The sequence below is a fragment of the Temnothorax americanus genome, unplaced genomic scaffold (assembly GCF_048541705.1).
Source record: "Temnothorax americanus isolate GAGA-0224 unplaced genomic scaffold, ASM4854170v1 Scaffold7, whole genome shotgun sequence".
Lineage (NCBI taxonomy): Eukaryota > Metazoa > Arthropoda > Insecta > Hymenoptera > Formicidae > Temnothorax > Temnothorax americanus.
The window spans coordinates 89226-113893 of record NW_027509792.1 but is presented as its reverse complement, the minus strand read 5'-3'; the positions used below and the strand labels follow the sequence as shown (position 1 = coordinate 113893).

The 24668-nt window shown below is 41.3% G+C and overlaps 5 protein-coding genes across 16 annotated transcripts; 1 reads left to right on the top strand and 4 right to left on the bottom strand.

The window, feature by feature from the left end:
- Window positions 1-141: 141 nt before the first annotated feature.
- On the bottom strand, window positions 142-3707 carry LOC143906150 (CWF19-like protein 2). The gene is made up of 11 exons (XM_077422001.1): window positions 3519-3707; window positions 3246-3419; window positions 2734-3159; window positions 2161-2643; window positions 1956-2067; window positions 1732-1868; window positions 1594-1659; window positions 1207-1515; window positions 960-1115; window positions 691-873; window positions 142-573 (listed from the first exon to the last, which is right to left on the bottom strand). The coding sequence occupies exons 1-11, from the start codon at window positions 3519-3521 to the stop codon at window positions 430-432; spliced, it is 2193 nt and encodes a 730-aa protein (XP_077278127.1). The 5' UTR covers window positions 3522-3707; the 3' UTR covers window positions 142-429.
- Window positions 3708-3862: 155 nt separating this feature from the next.
- On the top strand, window positions 3863-6827 carry LOC143906155 (uncharacterized). 2 transcript variants are annotated; one of them, XM_077422010.1, is made up of 5 exons: window positions 3863-4219; window positions 4407-4879; window positions 5174-5986; window positions 6096-6333; window positions 6430-6827. In XM_077422010.1, exons 2-5 carry the CDS (start codon window positions 4421-4423, stop codon window positions 6561-6563), a joined length of 1644 nt encoding a protein of 547 aa, XP_077278136.1. In that variant the 5' UTR covers window positions 3863-4219; window positions 4407-4420; the 3' UTR covers window positions 6564-6827. The 2 variants fall into 2 exon arrangements, with proteins under 2 accessions (XP_077278136.1, XP_077278137.1); XM_077422011.1 differs by having other exon boundaries at window positions 3863-4225.
- Window positions 6828-7613: 786 nt separating this feature from the next.
- Tes (testin LIM domain protein) lies at window positions 7614-12215 on the bottom strand. 2 transcript variants are annotated; one of them, XM_077422000.1, is made up of 6 exons: window positions 12075-12215; window positions 11695-11938; window positions 11033-11237; window positions 10354-10646; window positions 8562-10139; window positions 7614-8221 (listed from the first exon to the last, which is right to left on the bottom strand). In XM_077422000.1, the coding sequence occupies exons 3-6, from the start codon at window positions 11034-11036 to the stop codon at window positions 7871-7873; spliced, it is 2226 nt and encodes a 741-aa protein (XP_077278126.1). In that variant the 5' UTR covers window positions 11037-11237; window positions 11695-11938; window positions 12075-12215; the 3' UTR covers window positions 7614-7870. The 2 variants fall into 2 exon arrangements, with proteins under 2 accessions (XP_077278126.1, XP_077278125.1); XM_077421999.1 differs by lacking the exons at window positions 11695-11938; window positions 12075-12215 and adding an exon at window positions 11385-11635.
- LOC143906153 (putative ATP-dependent RNA helicase DDX55 homolog) lies at window positions 12081-15756 on the bottom strand. The gene is made up of 7 exons (XM_077422008.1): window positions 15098-15756; window positions 14859-14966; window positions 14156-14428; window positions 13698-14056; window positions 13213-13410; window positions 12416-13106; window positions 12081-12249 (listed from the first exon to the last, which is right to left on the bottom strand). Exons 1-7 carry the CDS (start codon window positions 15194-15196, stop codon window positions 12211-12213), a joined length of 1767 nt encoding a protein of 588 aa, XP_077278134.1. The 5' UTR covers window positions 15197-15756; the 3' UTR covers window positions 12081-12210.
- Window positions 15757-15908: 152 nt separating this feature from the next.
- On the bottom strand, window positions 15909-24274 carry LOC143906147 (uncharacterized). 10 transcript variants are annotated; one of them, XM_077421986.1, is made up of 10 exons: window positions 23447-24274; window positions 22727-22885; window positions 22537-22645; window positions 22141-22464; window positions 21798-22034; window positions 21373-21697; window positions 20608-20894; window positions 19935-20528; window positions 19702-19858; window positions 15909-19276 (listed from the first exon to the last, which is right to left on the bottom strand). In XM_077421986.1, the coding sequence occupies exons 2-10, from the start codon at window positions 22813-22815 to the stop codon at window positions 18747-18749; spliced, it is 2652 nt and encodes an 883-aa protein (XP_077278112.1). In that variant the 5' UTR covers window positions 22816-22885; window positions 23447-24274; the 3' UTR covers window positions 15909-18746. The 10 variants fall into 10 exon arrangements, with proteins under 10 accessions (XP_077278112.1, XP_077278118.1, XP_077278113.1 ...); XM_077421992.1 differs by having other exon boundaries at window positions 22772-22885; XM_077421987.1 differs by having other exon boundaries at window positions 24058-24274.
- Window positions 24275-24668: the final 394 nt, after the last annotated feature.

Below are 24668 nucleotides of genomic sequence, written 5' to 3'. Positions count from 1 at the left end.
GAGAAAGAGAAGGCGTATCTCTTTTCTCTTTCTGCATCCCAATCATGTGCAGTTGCAGTTGCTGTCAATGGTCTGTTCTTTTTAGTTAAAGGTCATCTTTTCTTTCTTTTTAAATTTTTTATTGACGAGATAAATCTACAGATAGAAAAATGATAGACTGATGTATTATCATTTAACAATATTTGTCGAAAAGACATTTCTGAAAAGCATCGGTTTGCGTGATTTACAGTGATTTACGATGAGAAATAATTTTGCAAAATTTTCCTATAAACATGAACTATATATCGACATATGTAAAATTCATTAACTACGTGATATTTGTTAACGCTGTATGTACAGAGATTAAAGAAAGATTTGTTTAAGAATAAAAAATATACACAATTAAATTTAAATTTACAATTGTATCATTTTTTTTCCCGAGTAAAACGATTAATTGCTTTCCGATTGTAGAGAATTATACTTTTTCCATTTTTCTGTAAACTCTAATACTTTTACTCTTTGTTCCTCAAAACTTAGTTTTTTTGGTTTGCGCCACAGGTTGTGATCCAAATCCAGCATCCCTCCTATTATTTCCTTAAAAATAAAAAAATAAATAAATAAATAAATAAATAAAAAGCATCAGTTTACGTTAAAAACCGAAGAGTCTTGGAGTAAATAATTTTAATACAATAATTAGTGAGTATGTCTCACCTTGGCAAAATTCCGCGGAAACATTTCCTCATCCTCGATCACATGAGCATAACCAGGATGCGAAGCAAATTCTACCGTAAAATATGATAAACCATTCGGTATGGCGTGGCGTATACCTTTACACGTTAGATCGACAATTTTCTTATTGATGGACCATTCAATTTCGCATTCCAATAAAGCTTTCTGTGAAAGAAAGAAGCTAACTATTAAAGTTTGAAGATTAACAATACGAATCTTATATCGTAATTGTAACGCAATGATTTACTTACCTTAAAATATATCGGTGCCAACTCGCCAATCTCTTTCGGTAAGGGAATGCATTCTAATTGCATATGTGAAAATTTACAACGTCTTTTATACACTTCAAAGAATATCGGATAAAGATCTTCTTTCGTAAACATCTTTATTAATTTTCTTTTCAATTCCTGTAAAAATGTGTGTATCACGCAATTTCGTGTCATTGTGCAGAGTGGTACCGATGTGAAACTCTAATTATATATATGTATATACAATCACCTTCAACCTATCCCATACATCTTCGTCTAGTTGCAACTGACACGCCACGTGTTGTACAGGAGTCAATATACAATGACCACTACTCAAGGAGGTACAAGCGGGTAGGCTTAAGCAAATCACAGAGTCCATTGCAACGACCATGTGCTTCAACATATTTTTCGAATCGAGGCACCACCAACAATTGTCCATACATTTAGATAAATCTTTGTGCTCCTTAATCGCCTGTGTACGATCCAACTTGTCTTGTCTCGCTTCCAAATCCGTTCGTATAATTTGTCGCTCAAATATATCATCTATGTCATCCATGCTCTGCAAAAGGAGATATTATTTTCGATATTATTTTCAATATTCATTCAACGCGATTTCGAGTTCACTCAATCGACTTACTCTAGAAGCGAGTTTAGCGAAACGTGCTTCGTCTTCGTTCGTGGACCTTCCTTTCTCTCGTTGAAACTGCCAAATAAAAATTTGCGCTGCAATCCTTTGAGACTTTTCGAGACTAATCGTTTCGAAACCATTACTCACCATTTCTCGTAAGGAATATTTATCATCGTCTATGAAATGGCGCACTCTCTCACCAGAGATATGCGTCTCGATAGTTTTCTTCTTTCCGTAATTTTCTCGCTTAGATCGACTTCTAGGTTGTATCGGTCTTGCGGTACCTAACACGCATATATTTTTCCATGTAATTTCAATGTGAACACGATTCATTTTCACACGTATTTGAAACGAAAGAAAAATGCGCGTACCTTTTGCATCGGTTCTCGTGAGAATTACATTATCCTCCTGCGCATTGGTACTGCACGATGCAACGTGCTTTCTCGCGTGCTCCAATTGGATTTTAAGGTGCGCTGCCACGTCCTAGATAAATAAATCCATTCCGATAAGTAAAACGTAAGATCGAAACAAGTTGAACGTGACATTTAACAAGATTTAATAAAACAGGAAGCATACATCATCGCCCATTAATTCAGCTTTAATAATTCTTGCTCCTAATTTGTTCATTTCCGCTTCGGTGAAAACAATGCTTTTTCCCTCATCCATGTCATTCGCGCTGTCAACGTTCCCTAAATCGACTTCTTTCGGCTCGGATGCAGGTAAATCGATAACTCGACGTTCTTTATCTTTTTTCCAATTTTTCATACGACTACTGGCAGGCATAGTCCGTCGATAACGATCGTCGTTATCTTTGGGTCTTCGATAAGTTTGTTTTAACTCTGCGCGACGTTGGGACGAGTAGTCAGATGTTGCGTGTTTTTCAACGCGGTCTCTACTTTTAGATCTCGATCTCGAATGCTTTCTCATTCTCAGACCGGAAATTCTATAGAAATCTTCGTTGTTTCCGTCATTGCGTGACCTTTCGCGATACAGTTTATTCCGTTCGGCACTGGACACTCTTTCCGCTTCGGTTATCATCGTTCGTATAGTTTCTAGGGACTAACGATAAGAAAAACAGCTTTATTTCTATCATTAACTATTAACGTAGCATTTCGTAGTACAAATTGTTATCTCTCTCAATTAACTTACACCCCAACGTTCAGCAGCCACTTCCTCTAGACATTTACCATCTCGAACAGCTTGTTCCTCGGCACGCCGAAGACTCTTTTTTAGCCACGTCGCATCCAAAATCTTGGGATTGTCAGGTTTTCCTGGATTCCTTCGAGGTAACCCATCACCTCCGTCTTTCCAGTACGGATTCAATTCTCTGTCACTTTGCCCTGGTTCATTTGGAAGAATCTCAGTCTTGCTTTTCTCCGTTGTGTCCGATCCTTGTAGTTTTGCACCGATGGGCTTTGATAAATATGGAACAAAACTTTCCACATTCATCCATTCGTCTCTTTCAATCTGATTTTCTTGTATCTTACGATCAGCAAGATTTTCAACGGTACACGACGAGACTTGTCCTCCGTCATTTCTCTCCACCCATTCGAATTCATCGCCGTCGTCGTTTTCCTAAAAGGATATTTCATAAAAATTTTATGTCGTATCGTACAGTTGTACAAATGTTAACCAAGAATTGTAAAATCTTTGATATTCACGCTGCTCGAGGATGAGCGTTTTCTCTTTTTCTCGCGCTTCTTGTATTCCTTTTTATTAACTTTTCTCTTTTTAGATTTCGACTTTTTGCTTGATTTCCCGTGCACAACGGAGCCGATATCTTCATTCTTGTATTTGACTTTGTTAATTTGTGTTTTACAAGTATCTACGCGATCCTGTAAAAAAATACAACTAGTAATGCACAGAATTTATACAGAATACAGAAATTATACAGCGTTTATGCAGAACGAAATAAAGTAGCAAATAAGAATTACCATAACCGTGTGCTCGCCCTAGCAAACTGCTATGTTTGAGAAATTCGGTATTTCAGTCTTTTAATAATTCTCTTGATTCTTGAATCAATAGATATTTGATATTTATATATTTTTATTTATATTTTTTTTGTTCACACAGGCTGTGTTGCGTTGTGTGGTGCTCCATACGCGTCGCACAGCATATGTAACGATGGGTTTTCATGGGCAGCTGCTCTCGCCGCGCGCTGCTGCTGCTGCGCCCTGCAGCGGCTGCAGCCTGCAGCATTTCAATTGCCCATGAAAACCCACCTAATTCTGGTAATATTCTTCTCCCTAGAAAAAACGAATACGAACGAATCCGGAATCCTCCATATTCGCATTAACGTGTAGATTTTGCCGCGCAAACGTATTTACGCGACCGTAAATTATGATGATTATGTGAATATTTGTCGTAAAGTGGCAATACGTATAATTTAGAATATTGATATTTTGCGACAACGAAAGTGTTGCGCGTGATTTATATAGGAACATCGATGGTTTGAATCATTATTTATCCGCAACGCGACAAATTTTCTTTGCAAGATTGTTGATTCTCGATGAGCGACGAGAGTGAGAGGCGAGAAACAATTTTTCAGTTAACGTAATTCAACGCGCAGGAAAATCGTTACGTCGCCCGTCGTTGAAATTCAGCACATCCTCGATATAATTGGCGTCGTTGAAAGGTACACGTAAGGCTCCTTCTAATCAACGTAAAATAGGAGGGTTTGTTGTTTACTCTTGACATTTTTACAAAAATTCTACGCGCTACGTGTCTCTAATCTCACACACACACACACACCAGCAAGTCTCGTCGTTCAGCTTATGCATACCTTTTACAACGCTTGACAATGAAACGTGCAATTATTTCAGATCACTATTATAAAATGGTAGGATCCGATCACAGTGAAACTGAGGAAGGAGACATGGACAAATTACAACTGTCGTCAGATTCTACAGACGGTGTACTACCGAGGAAAAGGCTACGAGTAGAAAATTCTGAAGACGATGCAGAGTTACCTGCTAAAAAACAACAAATAAGTTCCTTCGGCGAACAATCGAGAATGATAAAAGATGACAACGCTGAAATTATTTCAGACAAAAACAATATGGACGAATGTAACGTGAAGAAAGAAAAATATACATTGTGTCCAGAAAATGAGCAAACGGTACAACCGACATCCCTGAATCAGTCCGAATCAGATACAGACGGGGAGAATAAAGAGATACGGGGTGACAAATTGAAACGAGATAATGGGAATGAAAGCCCTTTAGATGAGAATAACATTGCTCTGAACGATAGTCCTGGAGACATAAATGTTAAGAAGGAAATTATTGAAAATGAGGTAATAATATACAAACTACATCACTACCGAAAGCTTAGACAGTTGATCTTTAGATATCAAAAATTTATATTAAATTTTCTTCCTTTTTTTTCCCTTCAACTACTTTTTTTTCTACTATATTTTGTAGCGTAGTGCGATCCAAACTGTATTGATGTTTTGACCTTAAAATTAGCTTACGTGAGATACATTCTGTTTATTAGATTTAATTTAATTTGCGCATACAATGAACGAGATGTTGTCTGGGCCCTTCATAATTATGTCTTTTTTTTTCCATATATATATATACTAAAAAAGGACAGTCCAGCCCAAAAGCCTGCTACAAATACACATGTAATGTCCACTCTTGAAAACAAGAAAATGAAAATGGAAGGCAATAAGGTAGTTGGAGAAGAAATCGACGAAACGATAGATGAAAAGGAAAACAGCGAGAAGGATGAGATGGGGAAACGACATACCGGCAAAAAACGTACTGTGGACACAGAAGTGGTAGATGGACTGGAGCTTTCGGTTGAATATGCGAGCGACAAAGATGATTCGAGTTCTGAGAGCGAAAACGAAAAAGATGCAAATCCACGGCCAAAGACGATAATCGTCAAAGCCGAACCAAATGAGTCGGAACTAGACTGCTCGTCGGATAGAGAAAAGTCTGATTCGCAGCGAGTGCTCGCCGACACGTTGAAGATTAAATCGGAAAAGACCAGGGGGAAGAGAAGAGGTTCGCGAACAAGTTTCAGTAAACTGAAGGTTTCTGACTCGGAGAATAGCCAGAACAGCAATTCCGATGAGGATTACAGTCCGCGAACAAAAAAGAAGATGAAAAAGTCATCTCCGACCGCGAAGAAGTCATCGAACGAACATCGCTCGGTTGAGTCAAAAAAAGGACGAGGTAGAGGTATGAGAGGAAATTCCCACAAGAAGAATACCCAATGTATATCCGACGAAGATGAAGACGCGACTGAAGCAGAGAGAGCGGATGAAACGACAAAAACTAAAAATGGAATAGAGGAAGAATTATCGGGAAAGGAATCTTCGAATAAAGATGAAAGCGATAATTCCGAAAGAGAAGAGAGATCTATGAAAGGTAGAAGGGGGAGACGTAGCAATGCTGTAAGTATAGCAGTTTATACAGGCAGATAAACTTTACGATATAGCCATTCAAACCGCTGCGCTGCGCGCTGTGCGCTGTTTTTTTCCACGAGCGTTTAAATTGTTTCAGAAACCACAAGATAGACGCATACAAGCGTTGAAGAAATATTTAAGTGTCGCTGGCGTGAGAGTAAAATGTTACAATGACATTTGGGCTGATTGTAAAAGTAACGCTGCAAAAATTAAGCGCCTAAAGGAATTGTTGGAAAAAAATGGCGTTAGTGGCAGGCCAACGTTCGAAAAATGTAAACGAGCGCGAGAAATAAGGGAGGAATCCGAACTGGACACGTCGAATATTATATCTGAAGGTAAATATTGTCAAGTTTTTTTGTGTCAATTTATATTATATTAATTAATGATATCGCGAGAGCATAGCGCGCACGTTAAATTGGTTTCTATTTCAGGAAGAGTTACGCGTGCGCAAAGAAATATGGAAAACGTTAAGAAAACGACACCTCCGGACACGCCGCCGCGACATCGAGAGGCTCGTAATACGTTTAGGCGTATTCAATCTGTTGTTGATAGCGATTCGGAATAAAGAACACGGCATGTTTGCAAGATGATTCCTGACGATTGTTGAACGATGTGTGCACGCGCACGCGCACAATGGTGTATCGGTGCGTACCTGTACGTGCATATGTGGGGAATATTTTATATTATCCTTAAATTTCGTATATCGTATATCGTAATTATCGTTATTTCTTATACCGCGGTTTAACGTAAATATCGTATATTTAGTATCGGTAAATTATGTAACTGTATATTGATATCTAGAAATACCGAAAAGAATGGAATTTTTATTTCATCAACTCGTTATTCCTGAAGTAAATCGCTAATAGCTGATACGAGAAAGGTAATTTCGAAATTTCTGTAGCACGTAGCACCTCTATATTTCATGATGGATGATAAATTTCATATTGTGTAAATATGAAGAGATAACCGAAGATGGAACACCAAAAGCATTAAATTTATATTATCGAACGATTGAGATAGATGATAATTTGTTTAAATTAAAAGAATAACGCTATATTTTCATGTATTGGAAATTAACCCGTAGCATATAGATATATATTGAATATATATGAGTAATTGTGGTTCTTCATCAAACCTACACGTAACCAATGTTAAAGACATAACTGAAATGTGTATAAGAAACTTACATTTAAGAGCTATTGACCACAAATCTTCCTATTTTTTTACGTCTTCAAATATAATTGTAAAGAAACGCAACGAAAAAAACATTCTCTATCGTCTTTCCCTCCCATCTTTAGAATCAAAATGTATGACTATCGCGCTTCATAAATTAACGTAAGTATGTGTACGTACACATTACAACAATAAATTATTAAAGTTTTGAGAGAGAGAGAGAGAGAGAGAGACTTGAGAGTTATTAGGCCTGTTCGTTTCCGCTGCACTTCTGAACAAGTGCAATAAGTTAGGATGAAAGAAAATATATTTGTTTCATTTTCTAATTGCACTAGTTCCGAAGCGAAAACGAACATCCATACGTATGTACATAAATACGTACGAAAATCACTATAAGCTTAAACAAAAGGATTAAAATACAGTTAAACAAAAATGATTCATCTTCGATTTACAACAGTTATAATCGGGTTATAATTGATTTACGGCACAAAATCTCGTACGTAATACATTTTCTCAAGTTCTTTCGTGACTTTTTTTAACTATTAGTAGTAATTAATGACACATTTTACGTTTTAATACTTCATGTTTCTTATATTCTCATAATGGAATTACGTAATTATATTTCTCTCTCGCAACAAAAAACAACACGTCAGAAAATAGCAGTCGGACTTCTTTTGTCTATTATATATTATTGATTTACTAATTGCAAAACTTTGCGACGCACTCTTTACTGCAAAACAATTTATCTTTCTTTATCGCCATTCTACCGTTCAGTAAGTTTCTCTTACAGCTGTAACAGCAAAAGCAAACTTCAGTCGCGTGAAAGTTTAAATTTTTTATAGCTACTCCTTGTTGATCGGCGGCAATCACTACATTGCAAGCGGCGCATGTTTTTGCATATGATTTTTGATAACAAGGCAGACACAATGGTCGATCGTTTTCGGTAATGTATTGTTGCCCAGCCAATGGTACGTCACAGTCCCAGCAACAAAAGTGCTTCACGTGATAATTATGCCCTTCCGCAACCGTGTACTCCCGTACAAAGATCAACTGCAGCAAATAGAAATGGTTGGTCGAATCACCACTGTTGTCATTTTCAGCCATTTCTCGTGGCTTGAAAATATTTATTAAAGTTATATCTAATAATATGGATTATTAAAATTATAATAATAACAAATTATTATTACAATTGATAGTCTTTCAATATTACATACTTTTTAGTATTCTAAATTGAAAAGTTGCGATAATGAGCGATTTCTTCTTTCGATCGATATTTTTGCCGAGTTAATTCAAGTCGATTTGAAATTGGTCGAACGCGAATGGCAAGAACGCGACCCGCGCTTAAAAGGATGTGCGTTTAAAAAATGAGAAATGTCTCCCGCACACTTACCTCGTCGCAAGCGAAACATCGAGGAATTCCTAGAAATGCAGCCAAGTCTCTTGCGCAATACAATTTATTCTTGTAATAAAAATATACGAGGTCCACCAGCAATTCGTTGCATACCGAACAAACGAAACAGCCAGGGTGCCAGGATGCGTTATTGGCCTTCTCCGCGATTACGACTACGTCGCCGACGCGTATGTCCTCGTGGCATTTTTCGCACTCGTGCATTCTTGTCGAGTCCAGCTTTAAGCTCTCAATGGTATCTTTTAGACGGTCCGCAAGTTGCGTATACCGTACGCATTGTTCGTTCAAGTTTCCAACGATGTGAGGAAACACTTGATTTTGCAACTGTTCGGAATGTATGAGGGACGGTTGCAGGATCCCACTACTCAACTCGACTTGCAACGGATTGGATTTTGCATCGATAGGCTTTTGCGAATCAGGAGCTTGCGTTGATAGGTTCGACGTGGGAAAAGTAGGATCTGTGGAAATAATGCGTTTGCTCGATAATGGATCCACAATGCTTTCCGTAATTGAGGCTTTAGTTGTATCCGTCACCAGCGAATCGTTATTCGCCACTTTGCTATTCGACAACAAACCGCCCGCGCCGCATCGCTTTCGTTCGTTTACGTCGGTACTGACGGTACTACTGGCAGGTAGAATGGTCGATTCGATTACTTCGGACAGAGGTTTATACATCTTTCTCTCTGCTTCTAAAGGAGCGATTATCTCTGCCGTTTCGAAAGGGTTCTTCGCAGCAGCGATTTCCTTGACTCCTCCGCTACGCGGATACGACGTATTACTCGTGTCTAACGGTCGGAGCGATTTGGAAACAGCGCGCATCGCGACTGGATTCTCCGCGACGTTATATTTATCGGCGAGCTTCTCCCTTATAAACGTCAATCCTTTTTCGTCCAGTGTACTTCCGATAATATCGTTGGCGTGTATCGCACTGGGCGGAAGAAGCGCGTCCGCCAGCATGGATTCCGCGATGAAAGCCGTCTCGTCGTTATGCGCATCTTCTGGATGCGCGATGCGCGACGCGGTATCGTTCAGGCATCGCGTTTCTCCGTGTCCTCCTTCGAAAGCGTCTCCTCCGTGAGGAGGAGTGTAATTTCCGAAAGCATGCCTCTCGCGAGCGGATACGATTTCTTGCTCAGCGAGATGTGTGAGAATCGAAGAATTAACCATCTTGCCATCTATACCTTTTTCGTTTATACCTTTTACCGATACAGTATCGTGCACGTGTGCACGTTGGAAATTCTCACAAGTCAATTTTCCTTCGATCGGTTGCGATCTCGCGATACTGCTGCTGACAGACACATTGTCTAGGGTATAGTTATACTCCTTTGTACTAAATACCTCATCGTTATTTATGACGACTGTAGAAGCGTCTCGTTTATTTTGAGCTTCATACGGATGCCTCGCGTACGGACCTTTCACAGCAAAGCTACTCGGTGTACGTAATTGAACACCAGTGGAAGATACCTGAGAATGAGATTTATGCTGTGGACTGCACTTTTGCATATCGGTTGCATTGACAGGTGTCATGAGAGAACGATCAAATGGGCGAGCACCGAACATCTGAAAATAATAATATCTACGTTATGCGAAACGAAATATAAATGCGCGCTAGAGAAATAGATAAATGCACTTGAAGCACTCTCATTTGAGAAAAAAAATCTCAAATATGTAAATATCTGTGCGATATTTACATAATCTTACAAATCTGCAACTAAAATAAGATTTATTGTTGAGATGTACGCTGTTGAGAGTCAAGTCGCTATATATGACTTACCTTCATCACTTTGCCTTGCCCTACATATCTCTTTATATTCTCTAAATATTTTTCAAATTGTTTCTGCTCCTGTTCGCTAAGTTCATCACAGACTTTATAATCGATATCATGAAGGGGAAGTTGTTTCTGTAACAATTGCCTTCTCAAAACAGCACCGACGGATCCTTTAATCGGCAATTTCTCCGCAGGCAAAGCTTTCATATAATCCACAGCAAGTTCTTTAGTTGTATCTGGCGGCACCCACTCGAATGTAGTTTCACCATCGTTTTGTTTCTTATTATTTACTTGCAAACCTAAAGATCAATTTTTAACGTAAGAGGTAGATGTGGTGCGTGTATCTATCACATATACATACCATATGTACATACACGCGCGCACGCACACATAAAAATACCTTTCCTTTATATCTTATAAAGATATTAAGTTTCGCATAAGAATCTGACTCAGAATTTTACTCAGAAATAGAAATTATGTTTTGACCATATATTACTTTAAACAAACAAAACGTTCAATGTGTTACGTATATGTGATCGTAAAAGTAGTGTCGTTATTCGTGTTAAATTTGATAGATTTTTTAAAAATTTCCAATTTCATACCTTGCAACTTGCAACTATAAAAGAGTGAAAAATATAACACTTTTATATAGTTGCGATTAATTATGTATATAAATAATACTTACGCATGGACTTCTTTTTAAACTTTCCAAGGCTTGGTCCAAGTAGCAGATCAAATTGCGGGAATTCATCGTCATCGACATCGTGATCATCTCGACCGCATTTGCAATTCTTGCAAATTTTTCGCCAGAAATGCAGATCGAGACCAGGACACGCGGAATTACAGTTTGTGCATGGTGCACCAGCTCCAGCTTCGTGCGCTAAACGTGGCTGAGCAAACGTAAAGAACGATACAATCAATTGACTCTCTTTCAATCTTAATTTTATATACATTACGCTTCCCTCTCATCTATCGACTTTTAACTTTTAACCAAAGTATGTACAGGTATATGTTGAAATTTGACCTAGGGTAGGTACCTTCCGCTTACGACTTTCCAGTTCCAACAGCCACTTTGGGCGATTTGTCGCGTCCTCTTCCATTTTCCAACATGAGAATAAAGACTCTTATTATTGGAAGACGACTCTTATATTTAACGTAAATTTATCTCGTGCATTCGCTTGACATACAACACGAACGAGCATGAATCATCGAAGCAACTATCCGACATGACTATCCATACCAATACTTTGTGATTTTCCGAGACACAGACAGCCCCATTCTTTCAAAAGGTATACATATACATGTACATACACATAAACACGCGCGCGCGCGTTGCCCTGCACGTACCACGTACGTCTGTTGGTATTAGTGTTAGTAGATTTCGCTCCCTTCCACCGCGTTATCCTGGCCCCGTCGCGTAGTGGGGACGCTTTTAAAGACCCAACAAAGATAGAGACGAGCAGAGCATACAAAGGCGAGTCTTGGATTTTATCGCGTGCACGTTATTTGCACGCTTGAACTTCGTATTCGTGTCAAATCTTATAACATAGCAAAGTCAACAAATGAATCCCCTCTGAGCGATCCTTATCTCCTGCAAATAAACATTTATCACTCGTCACAAACGCGACAATTTCTAACGCTCCATTTACCTACGTAATGATACGAATTCTGTAAACATTTTACAGGAATTAACTCAAAGGAAAAAGGAATCGCAAGAAAATACTAACTGTGCGTTTACATTACCAAGTTTCACACGTATAATATATTTTGAGAGAACCACGTACAGAGTGAAAACATTAAGAAAATGAGAATTTTGATCGAAGTATATCTTAAACATGTCTCGCGCAATTATGTCCAATAGTTTCAGACTTCGAAAGCCGTATCAAATTCTTCCTGCGATATCTGCAATTAAATATGAAGGTACAAATATGAAATACAAAACAATAAAAATAGAAAAGTTAAGAGTATGAGTGTGTGTGGAGGGGAAGGAGAGAAAAAGAGAGAGGGGGGGGGTGGTGGTGGTGGGGAGAGATTTGGTTTTGTAATACAGAAGAAATCGACGAGTTACCTTCCTCTTCTTAAATTTTTTAATTAATGCTATATCTTTCGCCAATTGCTCAAGATCTTCGTCATTTATTCGCTTCCTCTTCTTTTTATTGCAAGTTGTTGAAAATTGTTTCAATTCCTTCCTCTCCTTTCGTTTACTTCGTTTCTCTTGTCTCTCGAGTTTTCTCTTTTTGGCTTCAGACCAGGATTCAGTTCGCTTTTGCTTACATCTGTAATTATTCGTCCAAACGCCAGTGTTCCGGTATTCGCTCAATTTTTTAATTCTACGTAATTCACGTTGTTCGTTTGCATAAGGTATCGCGTTTACATCGATTTCAGGGCAAACGAAAGATGACACATTCTTCCCCTTGAGCTCTGGCATTTTTGGCATTCTCAAAAGACCAAAACCCATAGCTAATTTTCCCAAATCGATATCTTTTAACTGAAGAATTAAATTACATTCGTGTTTACTATACGCTTGCACATATGAAACAAAGGCACGGTTGGCTTTATCAAACATAAGTCGATCCTTTTGTTGCATCTGCCTCATACACCGTAAGCATTCATCAACAGTATCCTCGTTCAATTTCGTTTCCATTCGATGCAGTTCGACCTTTTGATTTCTTTTAATGAAATCTACATACGCACTCTCTGTTTCTAGAAGAAACAGCAATGCGTTTCCTTCATTACCAATCCTAGCGGTTCTACCGCATCTATACGATAAAAAAATTACGTTTTAGAGTCGGAGAATAAATCTTTAAAACATCGATCAATATACATTTGCTTCTATATAATACTACGTAACACCTGTTAGGTTACCTGTGTACGAAACTGCTAGCCATAGAGGGAGGGTCATATTGCAATACCCAGTCTATTTCTGATATATCGATTCCGCGAGCCATTACATCTGTGCATATCAAAATACCGTTTCCGGCATGTCGAAATTTATCGAATACTTTATACCTCTTGCTTTTCATTTTACCGTGTAGAGCAAGTACATTTATCGATGGTAATAATCTGTAATAAATATGTGCACGCATATACATATACGTGAAACACATACGTGCATTATTGCATACAACCACTCGTAGAGAATATTTTGCCTAATCTGATCTGAAACATCTCTATTATTACTTGTGATTACGGTGAGAAAATAAATTGGAAAAAAATTGTGTTGTTTGACAATAAAGTAAAAATGTCGCAAACGAAAAGCAACAGAGACATTTCAGATGGTAAAATTAAGTATATGGAATTTAGTAGCAAATAAATCTGTAATATTAGATATTTGTCAATTATGCACTCACGCCTCTATAACTCGACTGAAATAATCCACGCACGCGCAGGTAGGTAAAAATATCATGTACTTGGTTTTAAATCCTATCAAGCGTATAAAATCTATCATCACTGGCAACTTGTACTCAGGATGGACAATTGTGAAATTATTTTTTAAATTTACAGGCGTGGAAACATTAGACTTTTCTTTCACAACGATTAACGCTGGATTTCTCAGTCCTGCCCTGATCAATTGCCGCAGTTCTTTCGTCTGTGTCGCAGAAAACAGTCCTGTTCTTCTAAGACGCGGCAAATAGCTTAAAATACTATCCAAAGTCGCAGAGAATCCCAAGTCTAGTAATCTATCTGCCTCGTCCAATACAAGAAATTCCTAGAACAAAGTAACGTAAATACCTTTAGAGTAGTTAATAATTTGGGAATTTCTCTTGCATACAAATGAGATCGTTAGACGAGAAGACGAGCTAATTACCAAAGATTTTACACACAGATTCAAATTGATGGAATTACGATTAGACAAGATATCTTCCAATCTACCAGGTGTGGCGACAATAATATTAGCTCCTTTCTTCAATTTCTCTGCATCTTTCTCAAGCGTCACACCGCCAACCAGTAACACTTGCGTCAACGATGGTATTTTCTCCAAAAACTCGATTAAAATTTCACTAATCTGCGTAGCCAGTTCTCTCGTAGGACTGACCACTATCGCTCCTACCTCCATAGTCTTCCATTTTTCAGTTCGCTTCTATACACGTGTTGCGATAAAACTTTTTAATACATTATATTACATTAAAACATAAATCTGTAGAATAGCTAGTCAACGGTCGGTAGTCGATAGTCGATAGAAAAAGAAGATAAATAAAAAAAAGTAAACAAATCAAAGTACTCGATGTCTACGTTAATTCAGCTTCTATCTCTCACGTACGTGCGATTGACAAATCTTTCGCTTAATCTGTTTATGTCTTTAAGCGCAAGTAATATTTGTTTTTAACGCATTTCCAATATTATCATTAAAATCATGACGCGCAGCGATGTATGTACATAGTAGTGGTTGAACGTTACGAAAAATCTGCCATTTTCTAAACGTTTCGAAAGATAAATGCACGCGAGAGCGAGAGGTTGAGACAGGTTGAAAGTGGTCGAGAGGTTAAGAGGTTGAAAAGTTGAAAGGTTACTTGTAATATCTCCAGTAGAGGAATAAGAAAAGCGAGTGTCTTGCCACTGCCTGTAACCGCTTCCGCCGCAACATCCTTACCGTTCAATAATAACGGTATGCATGCTGCCTAGAAATGAAACAAAACATATCATATCGCAATATAAATGTTGCGTCTATAAACGAAATACTAAACAGACGTGTATATATGTACACAAGCGTGTTTCTGTCGGTTGTGAGACGATGTACGTGGTATGTTACCTGAACCGGTGTCACGTTGAAAAATCTCAACTGTTTGAGCGTTTTCAGTATAGGATCACTCAATCGCACATCCAGTTCTTCCCATTTCCGTGTCTTCATTGTGATCTTCTTCTTATCTCTCCGTTTGTTTATCCCGAAATAATATCGGGGAATAATTTCATCTATCCATTTAAAACACGAATGTCGCACTCAGACCCATGTGCCCATTGCCCATAACCCATCGTCAACATGGACCATTGCTATATAAAGGACATGTGCTGTGTCGATGGTATCGCACCACACGTGTGTAATTTCAAACTTCAAACTAGGGCTGCGTTCCAGAACCACTAGTGTCCCTAGAGAAGTAAAGGTGCCTTTTCAAGCCTGCGATTGGTTCACTTGACGCGCGCGCTACAAAGCGTCTTCAAAGCATTCCTCTTCTCCTTTGTTTCAATTGAAGAATTTTCATTGTGCGGAGGCCCGTCAGCAATCAGCAACTTTGTCGCGCTGTCTCGCTATCGCCTATCGTGCAAGGGGCTTTAGTTATTTGGAGTCACATTTATCGCGCACGCGTAAAAAATCCGGCTTACATTGGCGGCAACGTACAGACGTATACAATCAAAAATCAAATGGATGAGATTAGAATAGAAGCGAGGATAACAAGAAAAGAACCAATTATAATAAAATCCATTATATTTGAAGCAATGCGAATGCGTATTGCTTCAAATGTAAATTAAAGAAATATCCGAGACAATGTTCTTTGAGTAAATTTTTCGAAAACTATACGCGAGGTGAGAGGACAAGAAGGGGAGATAATTACGCAAAAGAAAAATTGGTTTTTAACGTATTGATTTTATTTTGATGTGTTTTTCTTTTCTTTTTTCTTTAAATCTCTTTAATATAAAATCTGTTTAACGATGCCACACATTCAACTATCTCTCTCAGGCAAAAGTTGTTTTTGCTTCCTTCCGTTTATATACACGATTAGGTCTAAGGCCGTATAGTTGTTTAACTTTCTTTTCCCAATCGGTATCGAGCGCGTATTAAAAATTCATCCGAACGGAGCCTTCTACAAGGGGAAACTGAGATTAGCGGCGATTAGGGAAGGAAAGGGGGAATACTTTGCCCACCTTTTTTTCTCTCGACTCGATTCAATTCGACGCGTCGTATGTGTATCTCTAGCATCTCTAGCTGCGAATAAACACAAACGGACTTTTCTCTCCGTTCTTCCCCTTTTTAATCCTCCCCCCTTATTTCGATATGGTATACGCACGCAAAATAAAAATATACTTTCGTCGCACGCGCAACGCATTCGCATTCCACGCGTGGTTACGCGACAAAAATACAAGTTCAATATCGTACGATATACAAATTTAATCCTTTCGAGTCTAATTGAGCGAGGCGCGGGCGCGGGGCGAGCGCACAAATATCCCCTTTATTCTTGGAAAAAGACTTATACATTTATATAAATCCTGTCGGTACTCGGTAGAAAAAGAGTTGACGACTGTGCATTATGCGCTCGATCAATGAAGAGATACGATGCCGGCTTGCTAAACGCAATTCTTTTTCGCCTCTGATCTCATGCCCCCCTTGACCTAATTGGCAGTATACGCTACGTTCAGATAGATTTCCAAGAGTCCGTGGTATCTATGTTTTTACTTGTCGATAAGAGGTACATAATTGGCAAACGATTCGTAGGATTCGCGTAATTCAATCGTCCTGCTCCCCACCTCTGCCAAAAGTCGTCGCCCCGCGAGTAACGTTGTCTTCGTTACGAAAGGTACGAGGTACGAGGTAACAACGTGACAGTCGATCAATTTCTCTTCTTCTCATCGGGATTATGCACGGATGTTTTTTTACGGACAAGCGCGTTTGCGTAAAATTAAATAAAAAAAATAATTCACCAAATATATGTAAGAAACGATAGCGCCTCGTTCCTAGCCTCGTCACGTTTTCTTTCTTACATCTCGCAAAAATGTATACGCCAATCTTTACTAATCTGGATTTCTGGAGAGCGCAACAAAAGCTATTAATAATATATATATATATATATATATATATATATATCGCGCGCGAGTTTTCTTTTTTTTTTCCTTTTTAAAACGATAAAAACTTTTTAAGCGCGCGTCGTGTCGCGCCATACCTAATATAAACGTATCGAATCTCCAACAATGCGTTTTTCTCATTATTGGATCTTGTGTCTGTTAATTGCGTACGTAGCATTGAGAAATGTGGAAAATGTGGAAAACGCAGGTTGTCTGCCATTAGTGCGGAATACAATACAACGGCTATACAAACGTACGTAGTTTACTATTGAAATAAATTGAAATAAATTGAAATTTCGATAGTAAACTTGAAATGTACAAGACATGCAAATGCAAATTATGTACCTCTCGAATGCCTGCTGTTCGCACCGTTAACGCCACTGAGTTATAGCACGAGATTCGTCCATGTGCCGTCGCATGTTGCGTATCTATCTCGCATATATATAGTCTATATCTTTCGCGTTCAAAGATCCTGCGCATATCAACACCTCATATCAGTAACAAAACTCATTGTCAACAAATCGCAGAATCGCGTATCTCGCGCTAGTGTTTTACCCTGCAAGCCGTACTCCAGCTTCGTTAATTATCGCTCATTTCGTTCTCAAATTAAACTCGAAGGAATCGCGATATCTCGTCCCATCTTCTTTTTTCTCCGAATTCTTCCTTACTCCAAATCGAATTGACACCCATTGTCAGTCACGGGCAGAAAAATATGCCATGCAATGCCATGTGTACTTCCATATACTTTATTCTCGTATAATTTCAATAATTATCTCGATTAAAAACGACGGAAAAAAGAAGAGAGACAGAAAATGAGAGGGGAGAGGGGCGAGCGGGCAGACGGGAGGGAGAGAGCGCGAGAGAGAGATGAATTCGCTCTCGCGTCAACAATCTTGTTTCTCTCGCTAAATCTTGGTTGTTACCTGACCTGACAAAGTAGTGCAAGCTTAGCTATGTTCTGTACGAGACAAAATTCAAACCCTTGAATTTAAAATACGTCTATTGAACGAGAGCGGTCCTCGTCTTATTCTCCGACAGTTGAGTTGAGCGCTACTCGATAAAAATGCACGATCTCGAGAAAGTCGCGTCGACTCTTTCTCGATATAGGTATATTCTTCGATACGCATGCTAATCCGACAAAAGTGAACGTGTGAGAGAATTTTGCGAAATTGCATAATGATAAACTATCATTTTACAATTTTAAAACTTGATTAAAATAATCAACGAAATTTTCAAGGGACTCGACGACGATACAGGCCATAGGTCATTCAACGATCGACCTACGTTTGAATATTTTTTAATAACGGGTTACTTTCAAGATGGTCAACGCTCTCTTTGGTGAGAGAGACAGCAGTTTTAGAATCCGTTTGTATCCGATACCGTTCGGTATCGGGGGATATCGTTGCTTCGCATTGATTACCGGCTGAAATTATATTTTGCCCCTTTCTTTCTCTCTGCCGTAACGAAATGTAACGCGAGATGACTTCGAGCTGCTCGTCAAAGTTGAGACTCGGTATATTTGTAGCGATTTGGGGCCATCGTGAAAGCAACTCAATTTTGAAAGTCTTATCCTACCTTTTTCAGAATACTAGAACAGTGCTTCCTTCCTTTACTTAATGTCACGGCTACTGATTGTGCGGTAAAATGACAGGTATAGTCTGCTGCGCACCCGGAGGCGGCTGCGGTTGCAGGTATTGCATGTGTTGCGGTGGAATTGACGGTATGTGAGATGGAATTATAGGGCACATGATCGGATAGCTCGGCGCGTGACTTTGCGGCGGAGGTTGCGGATACGTAGGCTGTGGAGTACCGGGCGGATTATAAGCACCCGGGGTGTGCGGTTGATTCGGATTGGCCGGAGACGGCGTTTGGCTGGGCGGCTGTTGAGCTACGTGAGGGTGCGGATGAGTGTGCGGGCCCATGTATTGTAACCCGGGGGCTTGTGGACCTTGCGAGTCATGGTGATGATGGTACGGAGTAGCCATGTGCGGTGGCGGCGGTGCCTGGACCATTCGTACCATTTGTTGGTACGTCGGTTGTCCTGGATAAGGCACCTGGAATGGATGTATAGCAGGCGCTAATAACGGCTGTCCCGTCGCTGCGGCCACTTGCATCTGAGACGCTATATCTGGCGCGCGATGCTGCATCATTGGCACTATAAAAAACACGACGTACCTCGCGTTACACAATGTGTCTGTTTTGTTTCATACGACGCTACAACACTTGTAATTATGGTCGATCGGCAAAAAGAGAGATACACACTCGCACACGTACATACGCACAAACACATACATACGAAAGAAAGAGAAAAACTACAATTGACTTTAAACTAACTTTGGAAGAACGAGTGATTCCAAGTTTGAATTCGTGAGGTTCGTATACGAGAACATCAAGAACAAATCGCGTTCGAAGCAAAGAAAACTTTGAAGGACCTCTTTTCAAATCTATATTAGTACTACAAAAAAGATAATTGCGTATTAATACTTTAACCTTGTCAACTATGTTATTACGTGCACCTGAACGCGTAAGAAAATTGCACTCGAGATATATAAATGCATCGTGGGAATACTGAATACTGACCCTTCCGGAACCTTGCCACTTGTTGAGCAGGTGGTTGACTGAAAGCTGTTGGCGTTACGTATGCCGGCATAACAACGGTCGCGGGCATAGTCGCCCCTGTATACTGAGGAGTCTGTGGCGTATGCGGTCGACTAGGCGTCGGTGTGCTAGGTGAGCGCTGCACATTGTGAGGATACAAATTTTATTGTTTCCATTCAGGTTCAACTTTCTAACAGGTGATACACATTACTTACCGGCGTGAATGTTTTGGCATTTGGATTGAATTCTTTAGCATTTGGATTTAAAGTAGATTTCTTAAAAGCAGTAGTTATCTTATCAACCGCGGGTTCCGATGGAGATTGTTGCACCGTCACCGGAGCATTAGTCTGAGGTGGTTGTGACGGCGGTGGTTGTTGTTGTTGCTGTGGTTGTTGTTGTTGTTGTTGTGGTTGCTGCTGTTGCTGTTGCTGTTGCTGCTGCTGTTGCTGCTGCTGCTGCTGAGGCGGACTTGTCGATCTTACTATGGATGGACCTGGTGGTGGCTTACTGGTAACTGGTTCATCTTGTACAGTTTGATGTTGCTGATGAGGACTGGTATGCTGCTGCGCAGGTGGCTGTTGTTGCGGTAGCTGTTGTGGACTCGTATGTCGATGGGGACCTTGGTGATGCGGCTGATTCATCGGAGTAGCGGAATGCACGTCTTGTTGATGCTGATGCTGTTGTTTTCTGGATATTTGAGGGGTATCTGGCGGCCCTTGCGATTCCGCTAATTTGAATTCCGTGGCAAATTGTCTCAATTCCGAATGCTGTTCTTCTCTTCCACGTGGCGTTGGAACCTTAAAGTAAAACTTATAGGCATATATAAGTTGCCTCGCGATTAAAAGGAAAAAAAAAAGATACATATTTAAATGAGAGTATGTGCCGTACCTTTCTATGGTCCGACTTATGTATGACTATTTGCCCTTCTACCGAGCTCTGTTGCGTCAATGATGTATGTTGTTGATGCGAAGACTGTTGTTGCTGATGAGAAGACGCAACGTTCGATTGTGGAAATGGTGCTGGTGGCGCTTTATCAGCTTGATAAACCTGTTGTCTGCCAGGTCGCTCACGTTTCTCTGTATTTATTTTACTCGGGGGCGTCTGTTGTTGCGGTGGGAAGTTTACTTGCGCCATCGAAGGAGTAACTTGAGGTTGCGATTGATTCTGCTGGATCGCTACATCGAGAAAACTTACTATATCATTCACACAATCGTGCAATCGCCTTTCGTATGACGGAGGCGGCTACAACTATACACTGCCCGTCAATGATACCTTTCCTGAGGTAAGGGGAAAACATTGTACGTTCGCTACGAAGGAAAGTCTAAAAATATTGTTATTCCCCGTATTAATTGTAAAATATTCATCGACATCGTATACAAAGAGCCCCTACCATAGTACGGTATGGTTAATCGAAGATTATTATCGCGATGATTACTACACACACGATCACCGCACTGCAGAATGAAACTCGAATCAAGTCGCTAAACGAATTATTAGTAGCTTCGCAAAGTCGATTGATAAAAAACGGTAATCTTGGAACAGCGCAGACCAAGTGTACCGAACAGCAACCAAATAGCTTCCAAATAGCATTTTCCATTTGATTCTCACCTTCGCAGGAAAGTGCGAACAAACGAGTGCGAACAAGCAACATACCTTGCTGCGACTGCGTCGTCGGTGGAGGCACAAACGGCGGTGGCGGATTATTGTACGTAACAACCACTCCGTTGGGCGGCATACTCATATTTAAGGATACTGGATGTTGCACCGAGGTATGAGCAGGCTGTACTCCCACCGGCACGCTCGGCTGCGGGACATTTACATTGACCGTGGACGGAGGGGGTTGACCGTAGACATTCTTGTTGTTGGTGGTTCCTGGCGAGGACGGAGGCTCGCTCTGACCGGATCGCATCAGTTTACCAGTATTACCATTTTTCTTTTTTAACGGTGGCGGAATATATTTTCCCTCGGTAGGTCGCGACTAGAATCAAATAGTGACCGATGATAAGAAGAGTCCGTTGGGCGGAGGGGGAGGGGAGAATAAAAGCAAAGATTTTGAAATATAAATCTGAAGCTCTCACCACAGCTGCAAATCTTTCCTCCTCGTCGCCGTTTTCCAGTTCTAATCTAGCTTTGTGATTTGGTTGAGATTCAATCTCATTCGCTATCTCAGCAGCCTTTTGCTCTTGTTCCTTATAATCCTTCGTGTCCTTACGTTGCAGTTGTAGAGTGTAACCGACCAAGGAAGGCTCAAACGTGGTTTGAACTCCGTATTCTTGTTCATTTTTACGAAACATTTCGTTCACGTCCCAACCGTTCTGAAATTGAGACAAAATTTTATAGAACAATACAATACAATACAATACAATAATATACCCTTCTAAACGAATAGGGTCATCTTTCGTGAGAAACGCATGCGCTTACGGCGGCACCGTCCAATTCTAAATCGGCTCCGTTCACAGTAGTCGGCGGATCCCAGGGCTCGAGTTCCTTCTCGCCGATCAAACCATTAAACTTACTAATGGCGGTATCCGTTTGGAAAGTATCTCTTATAGCATAATCTAAATCGACGTCCTTGGCAGATACAGCGACAACGTCTTTCGGGTTAAAAATTAATTTCTCTACTACGCTATCCACGCTAATCTTTCCCGAGCTCTCGACACGATGAGCCATCTCCAGCACTACGTCGAATTGACTCGAGAACGTCCTAAACACGCCCTCGAACACCGAGCCATTTTGAGTTTGAATCTGCAGATAGATAAGAGAAAGAGGAGTCAAAGTCTGCGCGCGTTAGCTCACATCTGGCCGGTCGCGTCCTACCTGCACTACGTTGCCAACGTGGCTAGTGACCGCATGCATAAAATGAGCATTGTTATAAACCCCCTCGGCTGCGACGCATCTCTCTTGCGGCCCGCGCGCCCGCGGAGATCTGGAAGAAGGCACGGATCAAGGAGAAGGAGTTACTTTTAACGGTCGATATATACGTATCGCTATGCGTTGAATATTATACCTGCTATTATGATCTTGACGAGGAAAGCCAAGTGATTGGCAGTACCTGTTATTGTTCGTACGGTTCTTCCTCTTGCTATTGCTATTCATTTTGCTCGACGGTTCTCGGCCAATCGCTGATGGATTTCCGCCACCGGTTTGTCGGAGGCCCTCTCGATTCCTAGTAGAGACCGGAATTTTGACTACTCGACCGATGACCGCTCGACGTCGAAAAGATCCGTAGGCCCGTAGACGGCGGCGCTCTTACGTTCGTCGGCAACGTTCTCGCGGAACGACGGGAACGACCGACCACGAGAGGGAGGAAGGCCGTCGGCGAAGGCAAGGATGAAGATAAAGATGAGAATGTCGAGGATGAGAGAGAGGAGGAGGAGGAGGAGAAGAGGAGAAAAAGGAGGCCGCGAAGGCTGCGAAAACTATCAACATTCACGAAGGCTTTTGAGGTTATACGTCGAACGCGAGCAAAGTGGCTCGCACGGCGAGTGAACGTACGACGCGCGCAAGACGATCGCGCTCGACTTTGATCAGTTGCGTCGCGTGACGCGTGACTTTAAGCCGTGACTCGACAGGAGCGAAACGTCGTCGCGACCGCGGCTACGGGCTACAAGCTATAGCCGAGACGGTCTCTCGCTCTCGCCCGAACCCGAACCGAGTAACCCAAACGGAGGACGCGCGTACGCGATCGGCGATCAGCGATCAGCGATCAACGATACGCGATACGTACGCACGGAGTGACGAGTGACGGGGTGGACTGGTGGACGACGTGGACGGCGCGCGAGCGGCTTCGCGCAAGTTGGCTTCGACCGATCGGGCGACAAGGCCGACAAGGCGACGACAGGCGATCGAGCAAGCACCACCACTGACCACGCTCGTGTCTCGATTCTCGACGATGCTCCGACGATTGTCAACGACCGCGTGACGTAACGCGCTAGGCGACGGCGACGGCTGCTTCTCGACAGAGTGTAGAAAGTTGCGCGCTTTACGGTTCGTCCGTCCGTACGACTCTCGGCCTCGGCCAACGGGAACGGGGCTTCACCTTCACGTCGCTCACGTCTAGGGAATAGGGAAGGGAGCGAGCCGCAAGGGAGAGAAAGAGGGAGAGGACGTACGCGTGTATATGTACCGTATGTATGTATGTACGATTGACGGTCCGCAAAGTGCGAACGGCAAACGGCGAACGACAAACGACGAGCGGCAAGTGGCGCGGGCGGCGAGGGGCCCGGGTCCGCGGACTCCGCAAAGTATGCGCGCTTCTTTCCTCGTTTTCAACTAGTCGACATGTGGTGGAACGACGCACGACGGGCTCGCAACCTCTCTCTCTCTCTCTTGACGTACCTACAAGGGTTAAGGGCTACGCCACCTGGGGCAGTCCGGCCCGTTCGCTCGAGTGCGAGTCGTCGAGTCTCGACCCGACACCCAACTCCAAACAGTCCGAGTCCGAGTACTCGCTCACGACGGCCACGACGCTCACTCGCTCGACCGTCTGCGTCTCGGTTCTCGGTGACTCGAGTCTGCTCGACCTCGACCAGTCTCGGGCGGTCTCTAGTCTCTAGACTCTCTATCTGCTAAGTCTCGACCATTCTCCATTCTCGCGACGTCGCGACGCCTGCGACCTGCGACCGAACCGACCGACCGTCGATGTCGAATCGTGTCGCGTGTCGCGGACATTTATCATTTTATCATCAGACGTTTATATAAATATGTATGGAATGTGTACGTTGGTAATATACCATGGCAGCTACCTGAACGACCTAAACTGAATGCAACGCTAGATGGCGACGTACGCGTAACATACGATGCTCGCTTCGTTTCTTTGCGCTTATCAGCGCCTCAGCGCTTATAACACGAGAATGGATAAGATAATTATATTGTTATAAGTTGAAAATTTCTTGATTTTCACGTTAAATGTAAATTTACATAGATTTATAAATGCAGGCGGATTTCGA

Coding starts and splice junctions, on each gene's coding strand:
- LOC143906153 (XM_077422008.1), bottom strand. CDS start 15,196: ATGAAGACACGGAAATGGGAAGAACTGGATGTGCGATTGAGTGATCCT. Junction 14,429..14,858: donor CTCTACTGGAGATATTACAA/GTAACCTTTCAA, acceptor ACACGTGTATAG/AAGCGAACTGAAAAATGGAA. Junction 14,057..14,155: donor ATCTGTGTGTAAAATCTTTG/GTAATTAGCTCG, acceptor ACTTTGTTCTAG/GAATTTCTTGTATTGGACGA.
- LOC143906147 (XM_077421986.1), bottom strand. CDS start 22,815: ATGAATAGCAATAGCAAGAGGAAGAACCGTACGAACAATAACAGGTAC. Junction 22,465..22,536: donor ACGTTGGCAACGTAGTGCAG/GTAGGACGCGAC, acceptor ATCTATCTGCAG/ATTCAAACTCAAAATGGCTC. Junction 20,529..20,607: donor ATAAGTCGGACCATAGAAAG/GTACGGCACATA, acceptor TATGCCTATAAG/TTTTACTTTAAGGTTCCAAC.
- LOC143906155 (XM_077422010.1), top strand. CDS start 4,421: ATGGTAGGATCCGATCACAGTGAAACTGAGGAAGGAGACATGGACAAA. Junction 4,880..5,173: donor AGGAAATTATTGAAAATGAG/GTAATAATATAC, acceptor ATACTAAAAAAG/GACAGTCCAGCCCAAAAGCC. Junction 6,334..6,429: donor GTCGAATATTATATCTGAAG/GTAAATATTGTC, acceptor TTTCTATTTCAG/GAAGAGTTACGCGTGCGCAA.
- LOC143906150 (XM_077422001.1), bottom strand. Junction 1,869..1,955: donor CACGAGAACCGATGCAAAAG/GTACGCGCATTT, acceptor TATGCGTGTTAG/GTACCGCAAGACCGATACAA. Junction 874..959: donor TGGCACCGATATATTTTAAG/GTAAGTAAATCA, acceptor TTTCTTTCACAG/AAAGCTTTATTGGAATGCGA.
- Tes (XM_077421999.1), bottom strand. CDS start 11,447: ATGGAAGAGGACGCGACAAATCGCCCAAAGTGGCTGTTGGAACTGGAA. Junction 11,238..11,384: donor TGGAAAGTCGTAAGCGGAAG/GTACCTACCCTA, acceptor ACGTTTGCTCAG/CCACGTTTAGCGCACGAAGC. Junction 10,647..11,032: donor GTTTAAAAAGAAGTCCATGC/GTAAGTATTATT, acceptor ATTGATCTTTAG/GTTTGCAAGTAAATAATAAG.